Source organism: Lepidochelys olivacea, assembly GCF_965140295.1.
Source record: "Lepidochelys olivacea isolate rLepOli2 genome assembly, chromosome: 6".
In the NCBI taxonomy this organism is placed as follows: domain Eukaryota; kingdom Metazoa; phylum Chordata; order Testudines; family Cheloniidae; genus Lepidochelys; species Lepidochelys olivacea.
Window position 1 is genome coordinate 23,368,863 of NC_140416.1, and position 22,290 is coordinate 23,391,152.

General features: G+C 37.1%; 1 protein-coding gene across 1 annotated transcript in view; it reads left to right on the forward strand.

Annotated features, from left to right (window-relative positions):
• The window catches only part of KCNQ1 (potassium voltage-gated channel subfamily Q member 1), a 544,480-nt gene that overhangs the window by 374,933 nt on the left and 147,257 nt on the right, over positions 1 to 22,290 (forward strand). The window contains exons 12-14 of the mRNA XM_084632327.1: positions 10,230 to 10,305; positions 20,934 to 21,028; positions 21,682 to 21,728. Coding sequence (XP_084488453.1) covers positions 10,230 to 10,305; positions 20,934 to 21,028; positions 21,682 to 21,728 — 218 coding nt within the window. The remainder of the gene's footprint in view (positions 1 to 10,229; positions 10,306 to 20,933; positions 21,029 to 21,681; positions 21,729 to 22,290) is intronic.

The window sequence follows — 22,290 nt, forward strand, 5'->3', positions numbered from 1 at the left end:
TGAGTTAAGTAAATCTTAAATTCTGTTCTAAATAGTTATGTTCTCCTGAATCACTGTCACAGTCACCAACTATCATTAATACCATATAAATCATTTTATGACCTTCAGTGTGAAAGATGCTCTACACATTTTTGTTCTCTTCTGAAAATGCTTTTTATTAGCAAGTAATCTGTTTTTACTACTAACCAAACACATTTCTTTATTAGGTTTCAAAAGACATTATACTGTACATTTCATGTATGTGGTGCTGCTTTGTCCCCACATCTGCAAAGAAACCACAAATCAAGCTAACGATTTTGTATCTAAAGTAAAGGGGGATGGAGATTGATAAATTACATAGGTGATTTCTAATTTAAATCCATGTTAGGTTTGGTTTGGTTTTTAAGGGAGCAGAAGTGAAGGTTGGTGTCAAACAGAAGTAGGAGTACATTGAAGGGACATGGTTGGGTTTAAAATTCATATATTTAAAAAAACAGATTTCCTTATCTGTTACTAATGGAACTGAGAGAAATCTGGGAAAAATCCCACAAATATTAATTCAAATTTTATCTAATATCCTTTGGCTATGTTCACATTCAGTGAATATTATAGCCAAATAATTTATTGGTGGAAATGATAACCAAAAGATTGAGTTTGAAATGAATATGGCAGAGTATTCTCGGAGAGCTTGATTTTTGAATTTGTAATCTGTAGTATTCATGTGGAAAGCCTAAACCATTACCTTCCCATAATCAGGGAACAGAAATAATGTTATGCAATCTATACATCTGGTCATATTTCTAACATTAGGTATGTGCAACAAACAACTCATGTGCAAGCTACAAACCAGGAATTCATCACAGAAATTATTTAATGGTGAACGGAATGATTCAGTATTTGGAATAATGAATACATTTAAGAAAATCATAAGTTGTTCATGGGCAATTTGCAAAGAGAAAAAGGCTAAGTTAAATAAATACTTTATTCATGACAAAATTACTTGCCCGGATCTAATTACTAATAACAGTTGATTATTAAAACTGAAAGAATTTTAAAAATCTTGTCACCACTTATGCAAAAAATAAACAGTGCATTTAACCCAGTGTGGTCATTGAAAAAATAAACTAATCAATTTCATTTGTGTTTGCAGTCAGTTTCTAATCACATATTAGCAGGAGACTGGAATGTTTGGGTTGCAAACACTAGAGGGAAAATTGTTCCTTTAAAAATAAGCATTTTCTATATGTTCGAAAAGGCTATAGAAACATTTCATTTAATGTTAAGCTTTGGTCAAGCTATTTTCACTGACTCTAAATTTTGGACCCATATTGTCCAGACAGTGTCATTGTACTTTTCCAACACTTAGGGACAGCTTTCAGTAATACATCTTCAAGATGTTTTAATGAATCATTTATGGGTGAGGTTCTTTTCCTGAGCACTCTCAGTAAATCATAAAGTTTCTTACAAAAGTCTACTTTCTTAAATATCTGAAGTAAATAATGATTGCCAAGTTCCAACCACTAATAATAATAATATAATAAATAAAAGAAAGCCGGGTAGGACACATTGTTTTCAATAGCCAGTTACTCTGATTTCAGTCTCTAGTACTGTGGTCAAGCATTTCCTGTTATATAATGTATGAAGATGCAACTTAATCCATTTCAACCCATCGCATTTAAAACATTGCTCAATAATGAGCAGCTCCTTCAAGCATAATGCTCAAGGAATGACAGAAGGTGTGAAAAGACAAGAATAACCTTGGCCTATAGCAAATTCTATACTGAAAGCCTCTAGAGAACAAATGATGAAAGATTTCATTAGACTTAATGCACTAATGAAATGGCTTAATGTTGGTATTCGGAATCTCTTCCACCAGATTTTGTTACAAGGAACAATTTTCTGTGCCTGTGTGGAAAATGGCCAGTTCACTTGCAAAGTGTATTATTAAAATCTGATGTGTTAAAGATAAAGTTCAAGTCTAAATAAAGATTAGTGCCAAAAACTTCAAGCCAACCCACTTCAGACTTCGTTCTTAGTGCTTTATTTCTGTCTAAGGTCAAAAATCCAAGAAGACTGCAGAGAATTTAAACATGCTTGAAAACTGAGCTCAACTTCAACTCAGTGACAGATTTATAGAAAAATGGGCATTTTGCACAAGATATAAATCTGTGACTCTCTCCTGCTAAGCTTCAGAGTTCTCATAGAGCTCATTCAGAATAGATAATGTTGAGCTTTAACTTCAGATAATATCAGTGTCTGTGTACCTTGGACAGACTGTGGCAAACATGATGGTCCTGGTGATAATATATTGTGCAAGTGAACAAAAAATACAAACAGTATCAACAGGAAATTAGCACCACCTTTCCTTTGCCTCATTGCTATAATATTTACATTAGTACTAAATCAGTATGTGAAGCATTTTCCTGAAACAAGCATATGAGCCAGTGTTTAATGCAATTACTTAAAGAATGTATATGAAATTAAGGAAGATTTTTAAATATAATAAATGCTGCCTCTTAGTGAATTATGCAACTTTTAAAAAACAAACAAACAGACAAGCAAAATGCAAATTCAGAGAATGTGTTCCAAATACGTATGTCATGAAGACAGTGACACAAATCAACAAAAGGCAGGAAATTCAAAGTTTAGGCTGCCAATCCATCTCTGAGCCCATGTTATTATGAAAAACAAACAAACAAGGAAACCACATTGACGTGCACTCGGAATGGAGTGACAGCTTTAAATTTGGAATTTCCTGGCTTTTTTTCTGAGTAGGGTATGACAACCTATTTTAAATAGGTTCAAAAAAGGGAAAGAAATCTCTTGAGAAACATTGAAAGTTGTATATATTTTACCAGTTTACTACATATTTAGTCACCATTTCTAAGAACATATTACAGCAGGTACCTAATGAATTGTAGCTGTTTAAATTAATTATGTAGATAATTTTCTGTATCTCAGTTATGATGCATATTATTAAATTAGTAGAACACTGCACATATGCAGTGGCCAATTCCATAGCATTGAATAATTCTCTAATTGTTCATTTTTAATGCCAGTATTGTCTACTCTGTTATGGACTAACAACCTTTTGAAATTTTTCCTTTTGTCCAGAAAAATTGTTGCAATTTTTCTTGGAGTACAAAAATAGGCAAACCATTTAGCTTGCTTTCTTCCTGCATCTAAGAAACCCATTTAGAGATTGCATTCAAAAATATATCTTCATGGAGATTCTTTTTTAGACCTTGATCCTGCAAAGCAACATCTTATGGGGAGTTCCACTGGCTCATTTGCTGTACTGGGACCGTAGTCCCCAAACGTGCAATCTGAATTGCTGGTGTGGACTCTTGCATCTGTGCAGAATCCCATAAACTTCCCTGTTGGTCTGTGTAAATTTAGGATTACAGGATGGGGACATACCTTTGTAAATGCACTGAAATTCTACGGAACTATGTTATAAAAAAGATCATTTGGTCAAAGACATGTTTGATCTCTCTTAGAGCAAATGGCTCCACCACAGTATTTGCTGAGCATTATAAATGTCTCACTAGTGAATCAGCATATGCTGTAGGATTATCTAAAGAACTGCAGCTCTGATGTTTTACTAAAGGGGTAAGGATATCATTTCAGATTCATAATTCAGATTGGCCGGTGAAGAGTTTATTGTTCCTCCAAGTGGAACTTTCCATTATAGCTGAGTAAACTAGTTGCAAAAGAGGAAAAGAAAGAAATAATTAAGAAAGCCCAACAGCAGAGATTGTATGGTATGAATTTCATCTCATGTTGACAAAGCCCGTTGCCAACTGTGCCCACATATCTATTCAGGGGACACCATCACAGGGCCTAATCACATCAGCCACACTATCAGAGGCTCGTTCACCTGCACATCCACCAATGTGATATATGCCCTCATGTGCCAGCAATGCCCCTCTGCCATGTACATTGGTCAAACTGGACAGTCTCTATGTAAAAGAATAAATGGACACAAATCAGACGTCAAGAATTATAACATTCAAAAACCAGTCGGAGAACACTTCAATCTCTCTGGTCACTCGATTAGAGACCTAAAAGTTGCAATTCTTCAACAAAAAAAACTTCAAAAACAGACTCCAACGAGAGACTGCTGAATTGGAATTAATTTGCAAAGTGGATACAATTAACTTAGGCTTGAATAGAGACTGGGAGTGGATGGGTCATTACACAAAGTAAAACTATTTCCCCATGTTTATTCCCCCCCTCCACCTCCCACTGTTCCTCAGACGTTCTTGTCAACTGTTCTTGTCAACCCCCCCCACCCCCCCGCTGGTATTAGCTCATCCTAAGTGATCACTCTCCTTACAGTGTGTATGGTAACACCCATTGTTTCATGTTCCCTGTGTATATAAATCTCCCCACTGTATTTTCCACTGAATGCATCCGATGAAGTGAGCTGTAGCTCACGAAAGCTTATGCTCAAACAAATTTGTTAGTCTAAGGTGCCACAAGTACTCCGTTCTTTTTGCGAATACAGACTAACACAGCTGCTACTCTGAAACGTCTCATGTGTGATATGGATGCTTGACTGAAAGTTTAGCGTTAGGCTTTTCTCGCCCCTGCCTCTGATATTATGAGGAGTGCCTCCAACAGCCTTGTATTATTACTTGATGTTAGAGTGCAAATCAAAAGCCTTGTCTGTAAATGTCAGAATATAAATGCTCTTGATTTGTGTTACTCCATTGGCCCTACTGGCCTAGTATTGCTGTCAGCTCTCAAGAGATTATTAAAACTGCCCCTCTAAGGATATATACCCCAGTCAATTCGGAAGCATAATTCCCATGACATTAACAATTCCGATGTTATATTTGTTGTTCCAGAGCTCCATTCCATGTATTAAAGCCCACTGAAAATCTCATGTGATCTGTACACAGTGTTTGTGAGTGTCAGAATATATATTATTGAATGCAGCTGTGCTTCCATTACATTTAAAGGATTACAGTCAAATTGACATGACTGAATGTGGTGTAACATATTGTTCATCAACTATTTGTCAAGGGTAAACTGATTCTGATCTATCTCAGCAAAATGCACACATGGTTTTCACTGATAAGCATAAATCCTTTAAAGAATACCAAGTGTGCCTGTCATTGTTATGCACTTGACTTCCACTATCATAATCTGTGTATGTGGACCTTGTACACAATTGTCAGCTCTGTTGAAACATGGGTGACATTTTCATTTGTTTTGGTTTTTAAATGTCCCTTGTTTTTATGTGCTTTTTATAATGAAAAAAAACATTAGTGTCTGGCATGGGACAGATAACACTGATTTTTTTTTTTAATTTTAACTGAGCGCTGATAACATGCCCCTAGATGTACAAAGCACAGAGAGAGAAGAATGTCTGTCTGTGTAAGCGGCATGCAATCTAAAACCCAAATCCTGCAAACATTTAGGCACATGCTTAACTTTACAGAGGTGAGCAGTTCCATTGAAGTTCAAGTTAGTCAGCTACAGTCAATGGGATTATTCACATCTGTAAAGTAAAGCATGTGAATAAAAGTTTGCAATATCAGGGACTATGTTAAACAGATCTGTTTGTAATTGTCAATGACATTCCTTTTTGTTGCAAACTCTTGCAATTTCCTTAAAGCCCCAGTTGCTGAAATCATGACACTGCATGAGAATCACCGCTTTCATTTAAAAAAAAAGTTTCTGGCCCTCATGGTTGCAGAGAGGCTTGAAAACATGAAGCAAGTGCACCCTTAAAGACTCAGAAAGTTAGAAGGAACCAACAATAATTTTACTTATTTATTTTAATCTAATGATTTTTAAGCCAGTCTAATTATTCTGGGGGGATGGACTCAATTTTTGACCCATTGGGTGGACAATACTGAGACTATTGTGCTTTTTTCTAACATGTGTGGTTGTTTTTTTTTTATTATAGCCTTTTAAATTAGGAACATATTTACAAAGGTGGCTCAAGGGATTGTTAGACGGATACAGAGTCTTTCATCTCTAAAGCATGGAATCAATTCATTTCAAACTAGATTGACAGTGACTTCATTAGCTTGCTGATGGTTGCTCAGTCAGCTATGTGAAATAAATTCTTGGTTCAGATCCAAGACAATTGTCACAACTGATACCAATGGACAGTCCCAATTTTATTATGGCCGAAAACAAAATGGACATTAGAACTATGATATCCTTCCCACCTCCTGAGATGATTGCGACAACAAGCCTGAGGTTCATTGCAAGCTTTCCATGTGGAAAGAACACTTGAGCTATTAGGGTTGTCTTTCACCAACATTAAATTCACTTAAATAAAGAAGGGGGAGAGTTCAGAGAGTGAAATAACTGTGAAACATTGCTGGGAAAGAAAAAAAAGCCTTGCATGGCTTCTGTCCAGCAAAATGCATGCTGGGATGTCACCTGAAGCCACAGTCAGTGATTCTCTGTGGGTCTAGATTTTACAGGCATAAAAATGTTTAAGCTTAATTTTAAGAAGATGATGTGTTGACTACTTCTCTTGATTATTAGGAGCACTGAGATATTTACTTGCAGGTCATCTCAGAGATATCCATCAAGTTCATAACAGTATATCATAGAGTCTACTGCATGGTTTTATGTAAATATACTTACGAAAGGAAAATGTGTGTGGTTTTTTTTTAATAACTCAGCTTTCCCTCCCCCTGACCCTACCAATGAAATATTTATAAAACTTTTGCCAAAGCTAAGCAAGTCCAAACCTGTGAAATTTAAGGGCTAGATTTTCAAGAGTGCTGAGCTCCCAGTTAAAAATGGTCAGATTTTCAGGAGTGTGCAGCTAGTCATGAAAATATTGCTTAGAGAATGAAAATGTACTGTACAGCTGGTTGGCAAATATGCACATAGGACGAAGTCCCTGAAATGATAGATTTGTTAATACATCCACTGTCTGCCTAGAGACTACAGGTGTGTCACAAATGGTCATACAATCAAATATTGCGAGTTAATGTTTAAACTCTACATTTACTAAAGCATTTGTTACCAGTTTGCAGAAGATATCAAACAACAAAGAATCATAACCTTGGCTACTAATTAAAATCTTATTACTTTCTTTCCCTCCAAAAACATTTAATTTCTGGGAAGTAGGAGAGCCTTGTATGCAGGGATGTTTTTTTTTTTTTCAGTGTCAGCAAAACAACAAGTGTTATGTGGGAGTTTCTAAAGGGGTTGTGGTATAGAAGAATAAAAGAAATGTGTCAATTTTCTGTTTTCCTTTCATAGAAGTAAACATTAGCATTAAACAAAGAGTGATTAAAAACAGATGCATTGGAAAACCTTATGTGGTTGGATGGAGAAGGGGTTATGAAAACAAGAGGCAATTTTTACCAGGTTAAAAACTAGCATTTTTCTCTGGAAAGCTATTTTAACTGATAAATTGAACAGTAATACATCACCAGGACCAGATGGTGTTCACCCAAGAGTTCTGAAGGAACTCAAATATGAAATTGCAGAACTACTAACTGTGCTATGTAACCTGTCGCTTAATTCTGCCTCTGTACCAGATGACCTGAGGGTAATTAATATAACACCTATTTTTTTAAAAAGTTTCCAGAGACAATCCTGGCAATTACAGGCCAGTAAGCCTAACTTTGGTACCAGGCAAATTGGTTGAAACTATAGTAAAGAACAGAGTTATCAGACTCCTAAATAAACACAGTAAGTTGGGGAAGAATCAACGCCACTTTTGTAAAGGGAAATCATGCTTCGCCTATCTATTAGAATTCTCTGATGGGGTCAACAAATGTGGACAATGGTGATCAATTTATTATAGTGTACTTGGACTTTAAGAAAGCCTTTGACAAGGTCCCTCACCAAAGACTCTTAAGCAAAATACGCAGGCCTGGGATAAGAGGGAAGGTCCTCCCATGGATCAGTAACTGATTAAAAGACAGGAAACAAAAGGTAGGAATAAATGGTCAGTTTTCACAATGAAGAGAGAGGTAAATAGCAGAGCCCTCCCAAGGATTTGTACTGGGACCAGTGTTGTTGAAAATAGTCATAAATGGTTTGGAAAAGGGGGTGAAGTGTGAGGTGGCAAAATTTGCAGATGATCCAAAATTACTTAAAATAGTTAAGTCCAAAGCAGATGGCAAAGAGATACAAAGGGATCTCACTAAACTGGGTGACTGGAGAACAAAATGGCAAATGAAATTCAATGTTGTTAAGTGCAAAATAAAGCACACTGGAAAACAATCACAATTATACATACAAAATGATGGGGTCAAAATTAGCTGTTACCACTCAAGAGAGATCTTGGAGTCATTGTGGATAGTTTCCCTGAAAACATCTGTTCAATTTGCAACTGTAGTCAAAAAAGCTAACAGAATATTAGGAACCAGTAGGAAAGTGGTAAATAATAAGACAGAAAATATCATAATGCCACTGTATAAATCCATGGTGCACCCACACCTTGAATACAGTGTGCAGTTCTGGTTGCCCCCCCTCAAAAACATATATATGAATTGGAAAAGGTGCAGAGTAAGGCAACAAAATTGATTAGGTATTAAAAAGCTTCCATATGAGGCTAGATCAAAAAGACTGAGACTGTTCTGCTTAGAAAAGAGATGAGTAGGGGGGCTATGACAGAGGTCTATAAAACTATGAATGATGTGGAGAAAGTGAATAGGGAAGTATTATTCACCCCTTCACACAAGATCAAGAAGTCTCCCAATGAAATTAATAGGCGGCATATTTAAAACAAACATAAGGAAGTACTTCACACAATGCATTGTCAACCTGTGGAACTCATTGCCATGGGATATTGTGATGGCCAGAAATATAACTGGGTTCAAAAAAGAATTAGATAATTCCCTGGAGGATAGATCCATCAATAGCTATTAGCCAAGATGGTCAGGATGCAACCCTGTGCTTCAGGTGTCTATAACCCTCCAACTGCCCAGAAGGTGGAATTTCACCAATTACACTGTGGAAAAACTGTTTGCTGGAGGAAATGTGTGGCTACTCAGGAAAAAAAATCAGATTATGTGTAGGGTTGACAATACTGCGGAGCTGTGTTCTGCAAGAGACCTAAACATATAAAGGACCTTGTTGTGAGAGATTCCCATCCCAGGGAGGGTACAAAGGCTGTCAGCTCAATACAAACAGAATGCACTATTTAGCAGCAAATGAAGTCTTCATGTGTGTAAATATGGCTTTGTAAACAACCATTACTGATAATAAGTTACAAAGAAAATACATTTGGAAAATCTAAGTAAGGTCAGCGCTGCTCTACTGCTTGTGCCCTTTAGTAGTTAGTAGAAGCATTGACTAGTACTGGAATAAAAGTCAAAGTAGCCCTGTTTTAAATTATGTATTCATAGTGGGTAAGAACCTTTGTATATTAAATTCACTCAAATGTGTGACTATGTAACACTAAGTGTTTTTCATTTGTTATAGCTGAAGAATGACCATTAAGAATAAATAATTTGAATAAATCATAAACACAGCTTTATCTGATTATAATTTTAAGAAAATATATATCACATTTAAAATATTTTAACATATAATTAAAAGTATAAAGAAAAACCTGTCATTTTTATAATCTATTTTAAATAAAGTATAATGTTTAACACTATGTGTTGTGAAAAGCAAAAGCTTTATGGTAATTGGTTATTATAAAGTACTTAGCATTTCTCAATTCTATTTGTAGTTTATAGGGGACTTGTTTTGTTTTTTGATCTTCCGTATGTTACTTATTGTTAATGTTTCATATACTGCTATAGTACCATTCATGCAGTTGACCACTCAAAGATATTTTACAGCGATGGTTTTCCTAAAAGAACAAATTAGTGCAAGTGGAGGAAAACTTGCAAAAGATCTGGAAAGGAAAAGTTATACTATAGGCTACAATACTGGGATGCTTGTATATAAAAAAGAAACCTGAGAACTAATGTTCTAAGTACTCATGTCTGGGGCTTTTGAGAGAAAGCAGGAGAGATGGGAGGGGGCTCACCTGACACAGGGAGAGATTCATATGGTCACCACTTAACATTGTGCAATACATTACGTCCTAGCATAAATCGTAGAGATAAAATTTCAGATTTTAAAAGCTTTGGGTTTTTTTAGGTATGTGTGGTCCCAATAATGGTGTGTTGTGTTCACAGAAGGAATTGTCGCTTCTTGCATAAACATCCACTTGTCACTGAAGCACTTACTGAAGGTTGTTATCCTTATTATATGGCTGGAGATGATCTCTCTCACCCAACGCACTCGTCTCATTTTTCCTACAGGCTGCGAGAACACCACCGTGCTGCCATTAAGGTGATACGACGGATGCAGTACTTTGTGGCAAAGAAAAAATTTCAGGTAAGTTTTGAACAGAGGGCTAGTTTTCTAAATAAGCCCTTTTATACTCCTGGCTTATTGTTTCTTTTATAAATATAAGAAACAGACTAGCACAATTCATATCAGTAATGGTGAGTCACAGCCACTATTCTCTCCCTCCTTGAATAGGGTGGTTGTTTAGCAGCAGGTTAGTCCACTGTGGACACACTGGGAATAGGCTAAGCTGCTGAAATGCAGCCTGAATTAAAATGTTGTTTTCTGCTAATGGACTTGACCTTTCACCTGCTGTTATCTTCATCTCCTTCTTGCAATGCAAACATTCTCATATGTCTTCATTAATTCTGAGTTGTATGTTACTGTCATGCTGACTCAGTAGGCTTAGAGATTAAAATACTACTTTAACCTTGTTTTCTATCTCATACTCAATGTTAATGAAGTCCTGATAAGGGACAGGGATGGAAATTTGTTAGCATACTGGAAGGTTTCTACTTCGTTTCTCTTACCTCTCCTAGAGAGGTAAGAAACCCCCTTCGAAGTTCATAAGATAATCAGTTATCTCTACTCCTATAGCCTACATTGACATTTCTGTCTCATTTCAGTTGCTGGTATTTTGGATACATACACATTTAACAATGGCCAATTAACTTTGGCCTGGTCAACATAAAAAATTACACCTGTCTGTCAAAACTATGGGGTTTTTTTAAACCAATTTAGTTAATCCAATAGAAATCCCTGTATCAACACTCTGTTTGATTTAGAATAGCTTATATCAGTGTAGCTTGTATCCGTAATTCACTAATGGAAGTCAGTGGGCTTTGTGCCTTTATATTCCTTTGACCCTTTTGCAAATCTTCCCCTATATGATTTAGTTTTACATTAAAAATACAGGGCCTGAAATGCTGTAAATGAGCTTAGCTCCATTCATTGTACTTGCTACTCTAATTAATAAATATATGGTAATACATTCAATTAATAAATTTGAAAATTCTTTCACAATAGGCATAATACATAAAATTTTCAAAAGTGCTTAAGTGGCTTAGGAGCCTAAGTCCCATTTTCAAAAGTGAGTTAGGCACCATTATTAATAATCATAATACATTTCCCACCTTCAATCCACTTCGTCTAAAATGAGTTTGTTATTCCTTCCCTTTAAATATTTAAAGGGGATGGAGACTACCAAAAGTGAAAAGTAGTTGGTCAACAATTATTAGCAATCCTTAGCAGCACCATTTGTTAATAAGAAATAAAATGAGACATTTATTTCCTGCAACCACAAAACCTGGGCCCTCATTTCACCACTGAAATTTATAAACATTATAAAGATATTTTACTACTTAGATACTGTTTAATTATTTTGAAAACAAAATCTCATCTGGAATATTTTTTATTATTGGTGTAGCTGGTAGTGCCGCTCATAAGTTAGACTTGCCTGACACTTCCCACTTTAAGGCCCTGTCTCCAGTTGCTTATAACATTACCAAACCTTAACTGTTCAAGCTGAAATTTTATATGCTGGGTCTTTGCCACAGGTCACATTTTTGTGGAAAGTTTCAAGTTAAATGGTGTAGCTGTTTCTGAGAACAAGTTTAAGGAAATATCCAGTGTTTTGCCATATTAAAAATAATTCTTACAACCATTTAGTTGAGAAAATCTGGTTCCTCCATGTTTTGGGACAGGGACTTGAAATTTGAAGGGGGTTCATACTGGTGTCAAAGATTGGTCATGGTATTAACTAAGAGACTTAGAAACAATACTTCCACATCTTATATCTACTTCCCACCCGGAATTTGTCAAAAATAGATTTTGAAAATGCCTGAATACCTTGTACAACATTATCCTCCTGGTGAGTAAACTAAAGTTCCTTGCGGCAGATCGCTTGATAGATAGAAGCTGAAAAACCATTGGACTGAATAGAATGGGACTATTCCCTTCATACTTAAAACTTGTTTGTGCTTGGTACTCTATTTGCTAAATAGGCTCCCAGTTCTGCTGTATGTTTTCCCATCTGCAAGAAAACATGTTCCAGGCTGTCTATCTAAATCCCATAAGGATGTTCTCTGTCTTTCTCAGCATTTGTAATTATTCATGAACAATTAGTCTTAGCCATTCAAAATGAACCAAAAGTTGTAAGTTTACATCTAAATGAAATATACCACAAAGCCATTCTATATGCTAATGATATGTTGCAGAATCTTCCAATAAAGTTCTATTTGCAGTTATCCAAAACTTCCCAATAATCTCGGATTACAAAGTTAGGAGTCGATTTTCAAAAAAGTTCTAAGGTATTTAAGGTAAAATTTTCAAAAAAGCCAACGTGACTTAAAGACCACAAATACCATTGAATTTCAGTGGGATTTATGCTCCTAAATTTACCAGGTGCTTTTGAAAACCTCCCACCGAATTGGGAGAAATCAGACATTCTTCCTTTGAATGTACAGTATATTGCAAATCTACTTTGTTCTATTGTATGCCCACAAAGTGGATCCCTAAGGGAATAAAATGTTTAGAGTTAAAAGATATACCAGCTATTGACTCTCCAGTTTCTATTAGCCAGTCCAACCCAATGTTTAAATTAATCCAATGTTGAATGATGGCACTCCTGAAGGCGAACATGGTAAGCATGTTTAGAATTAGGGTTGGCAAAAAAATTTCATAGAAACAGTTTTTGTGAAATTTTTCTGCCAAAAGTGTCTGCTTTCTGTGGAAAATGTATGTTTTTTGTTGTTGAAAATAAAAATGTTAGAAAATAAAAAAAAAATCAGCTCAGGTCAATAGGTCTACTTGTGCTTAAAGTTAAGTGCTTACAAGATCAGTGCCTAAATATTTATTTTTTTAAGAGTGCATCCATAAATATGATGTTGGAATAATAAAGAATGTCCCAAATTTATCCAAATAGGTCTCAATGCAGCAAGGTTCTTTAACTGCACCAGATGTATTCAGGATACACCTGTTTATCAAATTCTGTCTAGCTACATGTTGTTTTTGAAAAAAAGTATCAGTCAACAATAGATGGTTGGACTGCCAAAGACAAATGTCAACCAGAGCCCAGTTTCAAAGACTTCTTGTTAAAAAGTTATAATGAGAAACCTAATGGAGTCCACACAGATATTTCTAATGGCATGAAAAGTAACAGTGTGAAATATTATGCTAAAGGACCCCTTCCTTTTTGAGTAAAGCAGAAACGTATGCACAATTCTGAGGCCATTTTATAACACAACCCTTTAAACATAATGGCATCATTAGGCACCACCACAGAGAGTAATACTCTTTCCATGGACGTTTTTAAACCATTCTGTAGAACTCTCTATAACAAGGATATTATTCACTAATAAAGTCTGTAGGATTGTTTAAAATTGTGTAGAAATTTTTTCACCCCCTTAGCAGAGAACCAGCGCAAGTCCTGTGCACTGCTTAGGTGCTGTATTGTTTGCAAGGGGTGAATACATCACTGTTGAGGAAAGGTTCTATAGAATCTAGTAGACAATGGTATTTTGAGAGATTAAAAGGATCGTGGGTGGTGCCTTAAGTCTTACTTTACCCCTCTGCACAAGAGTGAATTTCATGCATCAGGAATAAATCACTTCTAGTACAGCCTAGTTTATCCACCCTATAATTTACTTTCAAAGCAGAGTACCATTCTTGAATGTCCTGTTTAATTAATTCACTAGCATAATAACATTTTTACATTCTCTTACAATTGTGAATGCTTTTAAACTCTTGGACTCAAATTTATGTGCACTGGTACAAATCTCATGCACACAAACCTACAGGAGAGCAGGACATGATCCCTGAGTCCTCAATCTAATTTAATATATATATATATATATATATATTTCATTCCAAGTAAATTTTCTGTTGACTACATTAGTTGTCTGCAAAAATATCTTTCATTCATGCACTGTAGTATCTAAAATTAAAAATCTGCTGTACATGGTGTACAAAGCTAAAAATACAGCTTGGGGTTGCAGTGATGACATGAGGAACTAGTGTCTCTGTTGTGGTTTATAGTGATGTCACCAGAAGCGCTTGATGTATTTATAGCCTTATAATTCAAAGTCTTACTACTTACTGGACTGTATTTTATATGTAATTCAGTTACCTTGCTATCAATCAGGAATTGTGTGTGTAATCTTCTATAATCACTGCAGAGGTCTCTAGAAAACAAAATAGTTCAAAGCAACTTGTACTTCAAAGGATGTTGCACACATTTGTACGGTTTGGTTGTATTTCCCAGAAATGTCCTTTGCATTCGCTTCCCTCTCCCTTTCCCTAGTCTGACTCCTGGAGAACTGCTGGGTGCATACAGCTGCTGCACATTCAGCTAATAAGGAACAACAATATTTGCCCATTTTGAATGTTTGTCATTCACTCTTGTGCCTTCTGAAAACTCTGTCCTTGAATTTGATGCAAAAATCCTTCCTGACTGTGGCATTCCAGGGTACAATCCAGACTAGTGAGTAGCTCTGTCACCCCTGCCCTGTAACCTGGGGCACCCTTTGCAGTACCTTGCTGCTCACAAACAGCCTCCGGCATGTAAATTACTCCCAGCTATGTCTGTGTGTGTGCTGCAGCCGGCTAGCCACAACTTGGCTCTTACCAACCTCAAAAATGACCACAGGGTGACCCCAATACATTTCCACTCTTAGATTTTCCCCCAGAAATGTATGTCCTGTACTGTCAAACCCTCTCCTGGGCAGTACAAATACATTCAGTCTGTTACTCCTTTAAGGGAATTATATGCACACAACTTGTTACCCCAAATGCAGTTATCCAGACACTTCAACTTGAACACATCTGATTAGATAAAACAGGAAAACAAGTTTATTAACTTCAAAGAGAGAGATTTTAAGTGAGTACAAGCAATGAGGCATAAAAGTTAGAAATGGTTACAGGAAAAATAAAGATGTTCACTAATGCCTAACTTAACAAACCTATTAGATTGAAGCAAAATTTCTCACCACATGCTCCAGTAGATTACTGATCAAACTCTCAGGTCAGGACCCTTCCCCAAGAGTCCAGTGCCTGCTTTCTTTGTCTCTTCAGGTGCAGTGAATGTGATAGGCAGGGAGGTACCTTGGGGGTTTTTTCCCTCTTTTTTTATAGCTTCAGTCCCCCTCTTGAAAAACATTTCCAGCTGAGACCCAGGATGCAGAGTGTTTATGTGGAAGGATATTTCCTGTTGGTTTTTTTCACCTGTTTAAACTTCCTTTGTCTTCCTTTCCTTCTGGATGACTCTGTTTACTGCTCAAATGCAAATTAAGCAGAGCACACATCCCTTTGTTTAGGACAGACCTGTTTGCCAACTTCTGTTCGGACAGGGCTGTGGAACATGTGTTAATAATATCATACAGGGAAATCTTATAACTTCACAGTGTTGCCACACATTTTACCAGGACAGCGCTGACCAGCATATTGTGAGTTTTTAGATGATACCTTACAAAGCATACTTTGTACAAAGATTATTACAGTACTGTGTTGGGTGTGAATACAGGGTGTATTCTGTCACACTAACCCATTTAGATTATTATCATCATCAGTAATGGTCCTAATTAGCAAAGGGATGAAACAGGCAATGTCATTGAAAGCTATTGGAACTGGCTTATATATTTGCTTTTCCAATACTGTAGGGCCTGGTTTTTCTGTTCCAACTTGCAAATTCTCTTTTCTCAACCAAGCTAACAAACCTTCCGAATACTAAGTTATAATCATGATAAGTATTTCCTCCTGAAAGATCATTTAGTGTGTAAATTTTTCACATGCCCATCCTAATTAGATAAAGTAAGCTCAAGATAATCAGCTCTGACTGTTAAATACACATTCCTAGACATGACAGGTTTCAGAGTAGCAGCTGTATTAGTCTGTATTCGCAAAAAGAACAGGAGGACTTGTGGCACCTTAGAGACTAACAAATTTATTTGAGCATAAGCTTTTGTGAGCTACAGCTCACTTCATCGGATGCATTCAGTGGAAAAACTAACCCATTTAGTGGATGCATTTCCACTGAATGCATCCGATGAAGTAAGCTGTAGCTCACGAAAGTTTATGCTCAAATAAATTTGTTAGTCTCTAAGGTGCCACAAGTACTCATTTTCTTATTCCTAGAAATGCAACTTAACTTTATGCACACAATCTAAGCTCTCCAAGCCTCCAACTTTACTATTCCTTAGCTGAGAGAAGCAGCAGGGTAACTTAAAAAGCAGGCTATAACATACCTACTCATTTTGTTTTCAGGCCTCCACATCCCATCCCTGTGAGTGCAAGGAACCCAAGACCGGGCCTATTGTTTTCATTTCTGTTAAATTAGACTTGTCTTGTAGCTAAGCAGTTCTGAGTTTAGAGTTTTCAGCCTTATTTTACAAGACTCTATTGTGTAAGGTCATAGTCGTGTATTCACATTTTTTGATAGTATTGTGTTCAAAATATCAGTCCATGGGCAAGATTATTGGCTAGTGCAAATTGGTGGTACACGAATTTATACCAGCTGAGGAACTTGCCCCTTTCTTTGTGGAATCTGGGTACGTCTACATTGCAATAAAAAGCCTTGGCAACAAGTCTGAGTCCAGGTCAATTGACCTTGGGCTTGCAGGGCTTGGCCTGCTGGGCTGAAAATTACCATGTAGATGCTCAAGCTCAGACTAGAGTCCATGCTCTGAGACCACCCCGCTCCAGCCTGAGTCCAAACATGTACACTGCAAATTTTAGTCCTGCAGCCCAAGTCAGCTGACTTGGCCAGTCACGGCCATGCTGGGGGGTCTTTTATTGCAATATAGATGTATCCTAACTAAAGGATTTTTTTTAAAGAGCCAGGTTTGCTGTGATTTTTTCCATCCCTCTGTCCATGCTCATATGTAGATGTCAATATACTCATCCCTGCTACTTCCACAATTCTGAAGTGACCCAAAGCTACATGAGTTTGTGATTTGCTTTGGGGGTATCTGATGGACTGAACTACAATTCCCTTAATGATGTGATTGAACTGAAAAAAGTAAATATGTTAAGAGAGAGATCTGAACTGTAGTAATTTGATTAGTTTATGGACTAAGAGAGAAAACATTCAGGATGGTATGGGAAACGAGTTTGCTGAAGGTGTCTGACTTTGAAGACAGCTAAAAGCACTTAAGCGTGAACTTCTGCCCCTGACTAGCAGTCCAGCCCAAGCCCTATACAGCACTTAAGTCTCACTTAAACTCTCCAACTAGAGCTTAAGTGGAACTGAATCAGTGCATAGGTTGTGCTGTCCCCCTGCATAGGGGTGAATTGCAGCAGAGAAAAGCTAAGAACTGCTCTGTAGCGAAACCTGCACCTGAGAGACACTTGAGAAGTCTGGAAATCAGTTCTCTCTCCAGAAAAGGTCATTCTATTTCCAACATCAGCTCTTAAAAACTTCAGCTGTTTGAGTGTATTTCTTCTTTAAGAAGGCTGTTATGATGGTCCTCAAGAAGGCTGTACATATTGGGCGTGCCATTGTATTAAAATACTATGTTCTTATTTGATGGCTGAGAACAAGCTGAGTCAATTTTCTCCAAAACAGGTGGGTAGTAATTAGGGTAGTGTGTCCCCAAATGTGCTTTGTACTCCTCTAAGAGGACCCAAAGTACTAGCTGGGGGCCTGCAAATTGTCTTAAGCTTTCCTGTGGTTTAAAACTGAAGTATTTGATGTTAGGGTGTGAGGAAAGCTTTCAGAATGTGAAATGAACATAACCAAAGCAGAGATGTCAGCCTGAGTTTGCAGAGAGCCTGAAACAATAGCTCTAAAGTGTGTATTGTCCCATTCATTTGAATGGGTGCTTACTCAGATGCTAGCAATGATACTTTAAAAGTAACATTGTAAAATATTTCCTTGCTGATCAAAGCACATAAGAAAGGCGAGGAAGATCTATGCCACTATTTTATCAGAAGGGAGTGTATGGAGAATTAACTGGAAGCGTGTGGCAGTCTCGTACATTAAGAGGTGTCGGCTTTAACAGCACATGGAAAGTGTGTGTGTGTTGGCAGGGAGAGCACAACTGATTTCATTTTTCTGAAAGAGGATCAGCTTTCAAAAGTTTGGGAAACACTGAATTGGAGTAAGAAACATATCTGTGAGGGTTTATTGTATTTTATTGCATTATTTATTTATAGGCATTCCTCCAGCATTCATCACTGTAGTAACTCTTTAGTGCAACGATGTTTCTTTTACCAGGGGATTTGTTCATTGTGTCTCAGCAGACTGGAACTTTTGAGAACTATTTAAGAGTTGCTGAACTTCACCATTACTAATAAATCTTACCAGAAGCTTTGAAAATGGATGCTATTTAAACTGCAACTTTTAAAAGAATAAACTCTACCATTGTTTCCCTGTTCCATGCACATGCCTTGGGTCTGATTCCCAAGGGTAAGCCTGTTGGATTCTCGCTTTATAGAAACAGTAAGGCCTGTGTTATGCAGCCTAACAGAAAATGTATACATGGTAAACAAGCCTGAAAACAAGAACTGCCTAATGCGTATATGGAATAGAAACATTTCACACAAGCCTAGGCCACGTTACTAATACTTTTAAGGAGAATGACTTTATGACAATTTGGGGTAATATTGCTGAATCATGAGAGCCCATCTCTTCATACTGAAAGTACCGCAACTGTGCAGAATAATAGAAATTTAAATTAGCAGGCTTTTGATATTGGTAGTCAAATGGCAGCGGTGTAAAGGGGAACAGAGGTTTGGAATAAACCCCAGGGGGAAAGAATTAGTGGTTAGAAGGCAGATGAAGTGCCCAAAAGCAGGAGAATAAATGAATGTATTCCATGGGTATCACCTCCATATGTGTGGATACAGCATCCATTTCATTTTCATTAAATCTTGGAACACTGGGAAGTTCCAGAAGACTGGAAGAAACCTGATGTTGTGCCAATATTTAAAAAGGGTAGACAGGATGATTCAGGTAATCATAGGCCTGTCAGTCTGACATTGATTCTAGGCAAGATAATGGAGCGACTGATACAGGACTCGATTAATAAATATCAAGGGAGGGTAATATAATTAGTGCCAATCAAAATGGGTTTATGGAAAATAAATCCTGTCAAACTAACTTGATATCTTTTTTTTTTTTGATAGATTACAAGTTTGCATGATAAAGATGATAGTGTTGATGTACAATATTTAGACTTCTGGTACCGCATGACATTTTGATTAAAAAACTAAAAAGATATAAAATTAACATGGCAGACATTCAGTGGTTTTAAAGTTGGCTAACTGATAGGTCTCAACATGTAATCATAAATGGGCAATCACCATTAAGTGGGTATGTTTCTATTAAGGTCCTGCATAGATTGGTTCTTGGGCCTACCCCGTTTAACATTTTTGCCAATGACCTGGAAGAAAACATAAAATCATCACTGATAAAGTTTGAAGATGACACACAAATTGGGGGAGTGGTAAATAATGAACAGGGCACTTCACTGATACAGAGCGATCTTGATCACTTGGTAAACAAGTCACAAGCAAACGATGTGTTTTAAGACAGCTAAATATAAATGTGTACATCTAGGAACAAAGAATGTCAGCCATACTTACACACTGGAGGACTCTATCCTGGGAAGCAGTGACTCTGAAAAAGATTTAGGGATTGTGGTGGATAATCAGCTGAACACGAGCTCCCAGTGCGACGTTGTGGCCAAAAGGGCTAGTGCAATTCTTGGCTGTATAAACAGGGGAATCTTGAGTAGGGGTAGAGAGGTTATTTCACCTCTGTATTTGGAACTGGTGTGATGGGTGCTGAAATACTGTATCCATTTTGGTGTCAACAATTCAAGAAGATTGTTGATAAATTTGAGAGGGTTCAGAGAAGAGGCAAGATGATCACAGTGGTCCCATCTGGTTTTGGAATCTGTGAATATATATTACTGGACTTGTGTCAAAATTGCTTGCACAGCACATCTTGTTTTCTGTGTTTGTCTGCTTACAGGCCTAAAGGAGCTTTTATGTAACAGCTAATCTAGAATACTGGGTTGATGCGAAGGCCCAGATTTCAGGGAGGTCTCTAGTTCGACACATGTTGCTTGCTGGGCTGATGTCAAGGCACAGCGCTCCGTAAGGTCACTAGTACAGCAACATTAACACACTGGGCTGATGTTAAGGTTACTTGTCACATGTCAAGGGACTGGCCTCAGTGACACCAGTGGCTCCGTACTTTTAGCATGGGCTGACGTGAAATTGCTGGTCTTCTGGTTACTGGCTCAGAAGAGTGAAATCTGTGTGTGCGCGAGAGAGAGAGAGAGTTTATGGCAACTGGCCTGTGACCATGAAGCTAACTTCCAGAAGAGCCCAAGATAACCACAAACCTCAGAGCAAAATGCAAACTCTCTTCTTTGACCTCTCAATTCCTCAATAACCTGTCCAAAAGTACATATCCCTACAGTATGGAGAGGGAAGGCACGAGAGAGAAACAGAGACTTTCATGAACACATTTCAATAAATGTGTAAGGTCCTGGGCATGGTAAAAAAAAAAAAAAACCCAAAACCCTGGAAAATCTCAATATTCTCTCATGCATGTAATAGGGTAGAAAATCATCTGTGTGAGTTGTCTGAAAAATCTGTTATTGAGGCAAATCACTGGCATGTCTTTGCTGTGGTATTTGTCAGGCTCTTCATTTTTTGGTTTTATTTTGCAGCAAGCCAGAAAACCTTATGATGTACGAGATGTTATTGAACAGTATTCTCAGGGTCATCTCAACTTGATGGTACGAATCAAAGAGTTGCAAAGAAGGTATGGCATAAAGTTCACTATCCTAAATGGTAAATGTCTGTGAAGAGGGCAGTCGGGTGGGGATGAAACAATTTAAAGGATTGTAAATGGCAAGTCGGACTGCAAAATTAGAGAAATATTGTTTGACATAATTCACAGTAAAGGTTTCTATTTTGAGAATTAAAAAAAAACCTTAAATCATTAAGAACCATTGATCAGAACCTAGTTATTTGTATTGCTGTAGTGGCTACAGAGCCCAATTATAGACCAGTATCCCCACTGTGCTAGGCACTATACAAACACAGAATAAAAAGACAGTGCCTGCCCCAAGGATCTTATAATCTAAGAAAAGATACTACAGATGGATACAACAAAACAAGCATCAGGAAACTATGAGACAGTACTGATCATCATGAAAAGCAGTGGTCATTGCTAGAATCTATAAAATAGCTAAAGCACTAAGACACTCATAGAGGGCTGATATTTTCCTAACTTCCAAGGCCAACTTTGGATCAAATGAAGTTGTTCATTTGTACTGCAAAACAGAATTACTTGAATATTGCAACCTATTATTTGGAGAAGAGGTTTTTCAACCAAAGAAAGTGAATATTCTGTTTAAATCTGAGGAAGAGTTATCTTCTGCTACGAAAAATATAATTTTTTTCTGTTTACAGGTTGGACCAATCTATAGGGAAGCCATCTCTTTTTATTTCTGTCTCAGGTAAGATAATACATTTTAATTCCTGTAATTATATGTAGACTATCAGTGACATGCTTGAATTAAAAAATGTCTGCTGCATAAATATATGACTAAGAACCACAAGAATGTGTAAGGTGCTCAGGTACTATGGTGATGTGTGATATATTTTTCTTTATTTTACACATGTGGGAGCTGAACCATAGAAAGGTTTAGTGGACTTGCCCAAGGCAGCACCATAAATCAGGAGCCCTGACTCCTCGCCCCCTGCTTTAATCATTATACTACACTAAATAACAGGCTACAATTAAACCTCAAAATGTGAGAGAGATGCCTGGAATAAAGCTGATTAGAACATATTTTTGTGAAAATATCGATGAAAAATACTTTTCATTACTTGTCAAAGTTTCAGAAATTGCCAGCCAGTTCCAGCCTGAAGTTAGGCACCTGAATTCATATTTAGCCACTAGCACCTCTGAAAACTTGGTGATTTTTATTTAGGCACCTAATATTAGGCATCCAGTTTTTGAAAATGTTGGTTTTTAATCTCTGTCTGCCTCAATTACTTCAGCCTTAAATTGGAGAT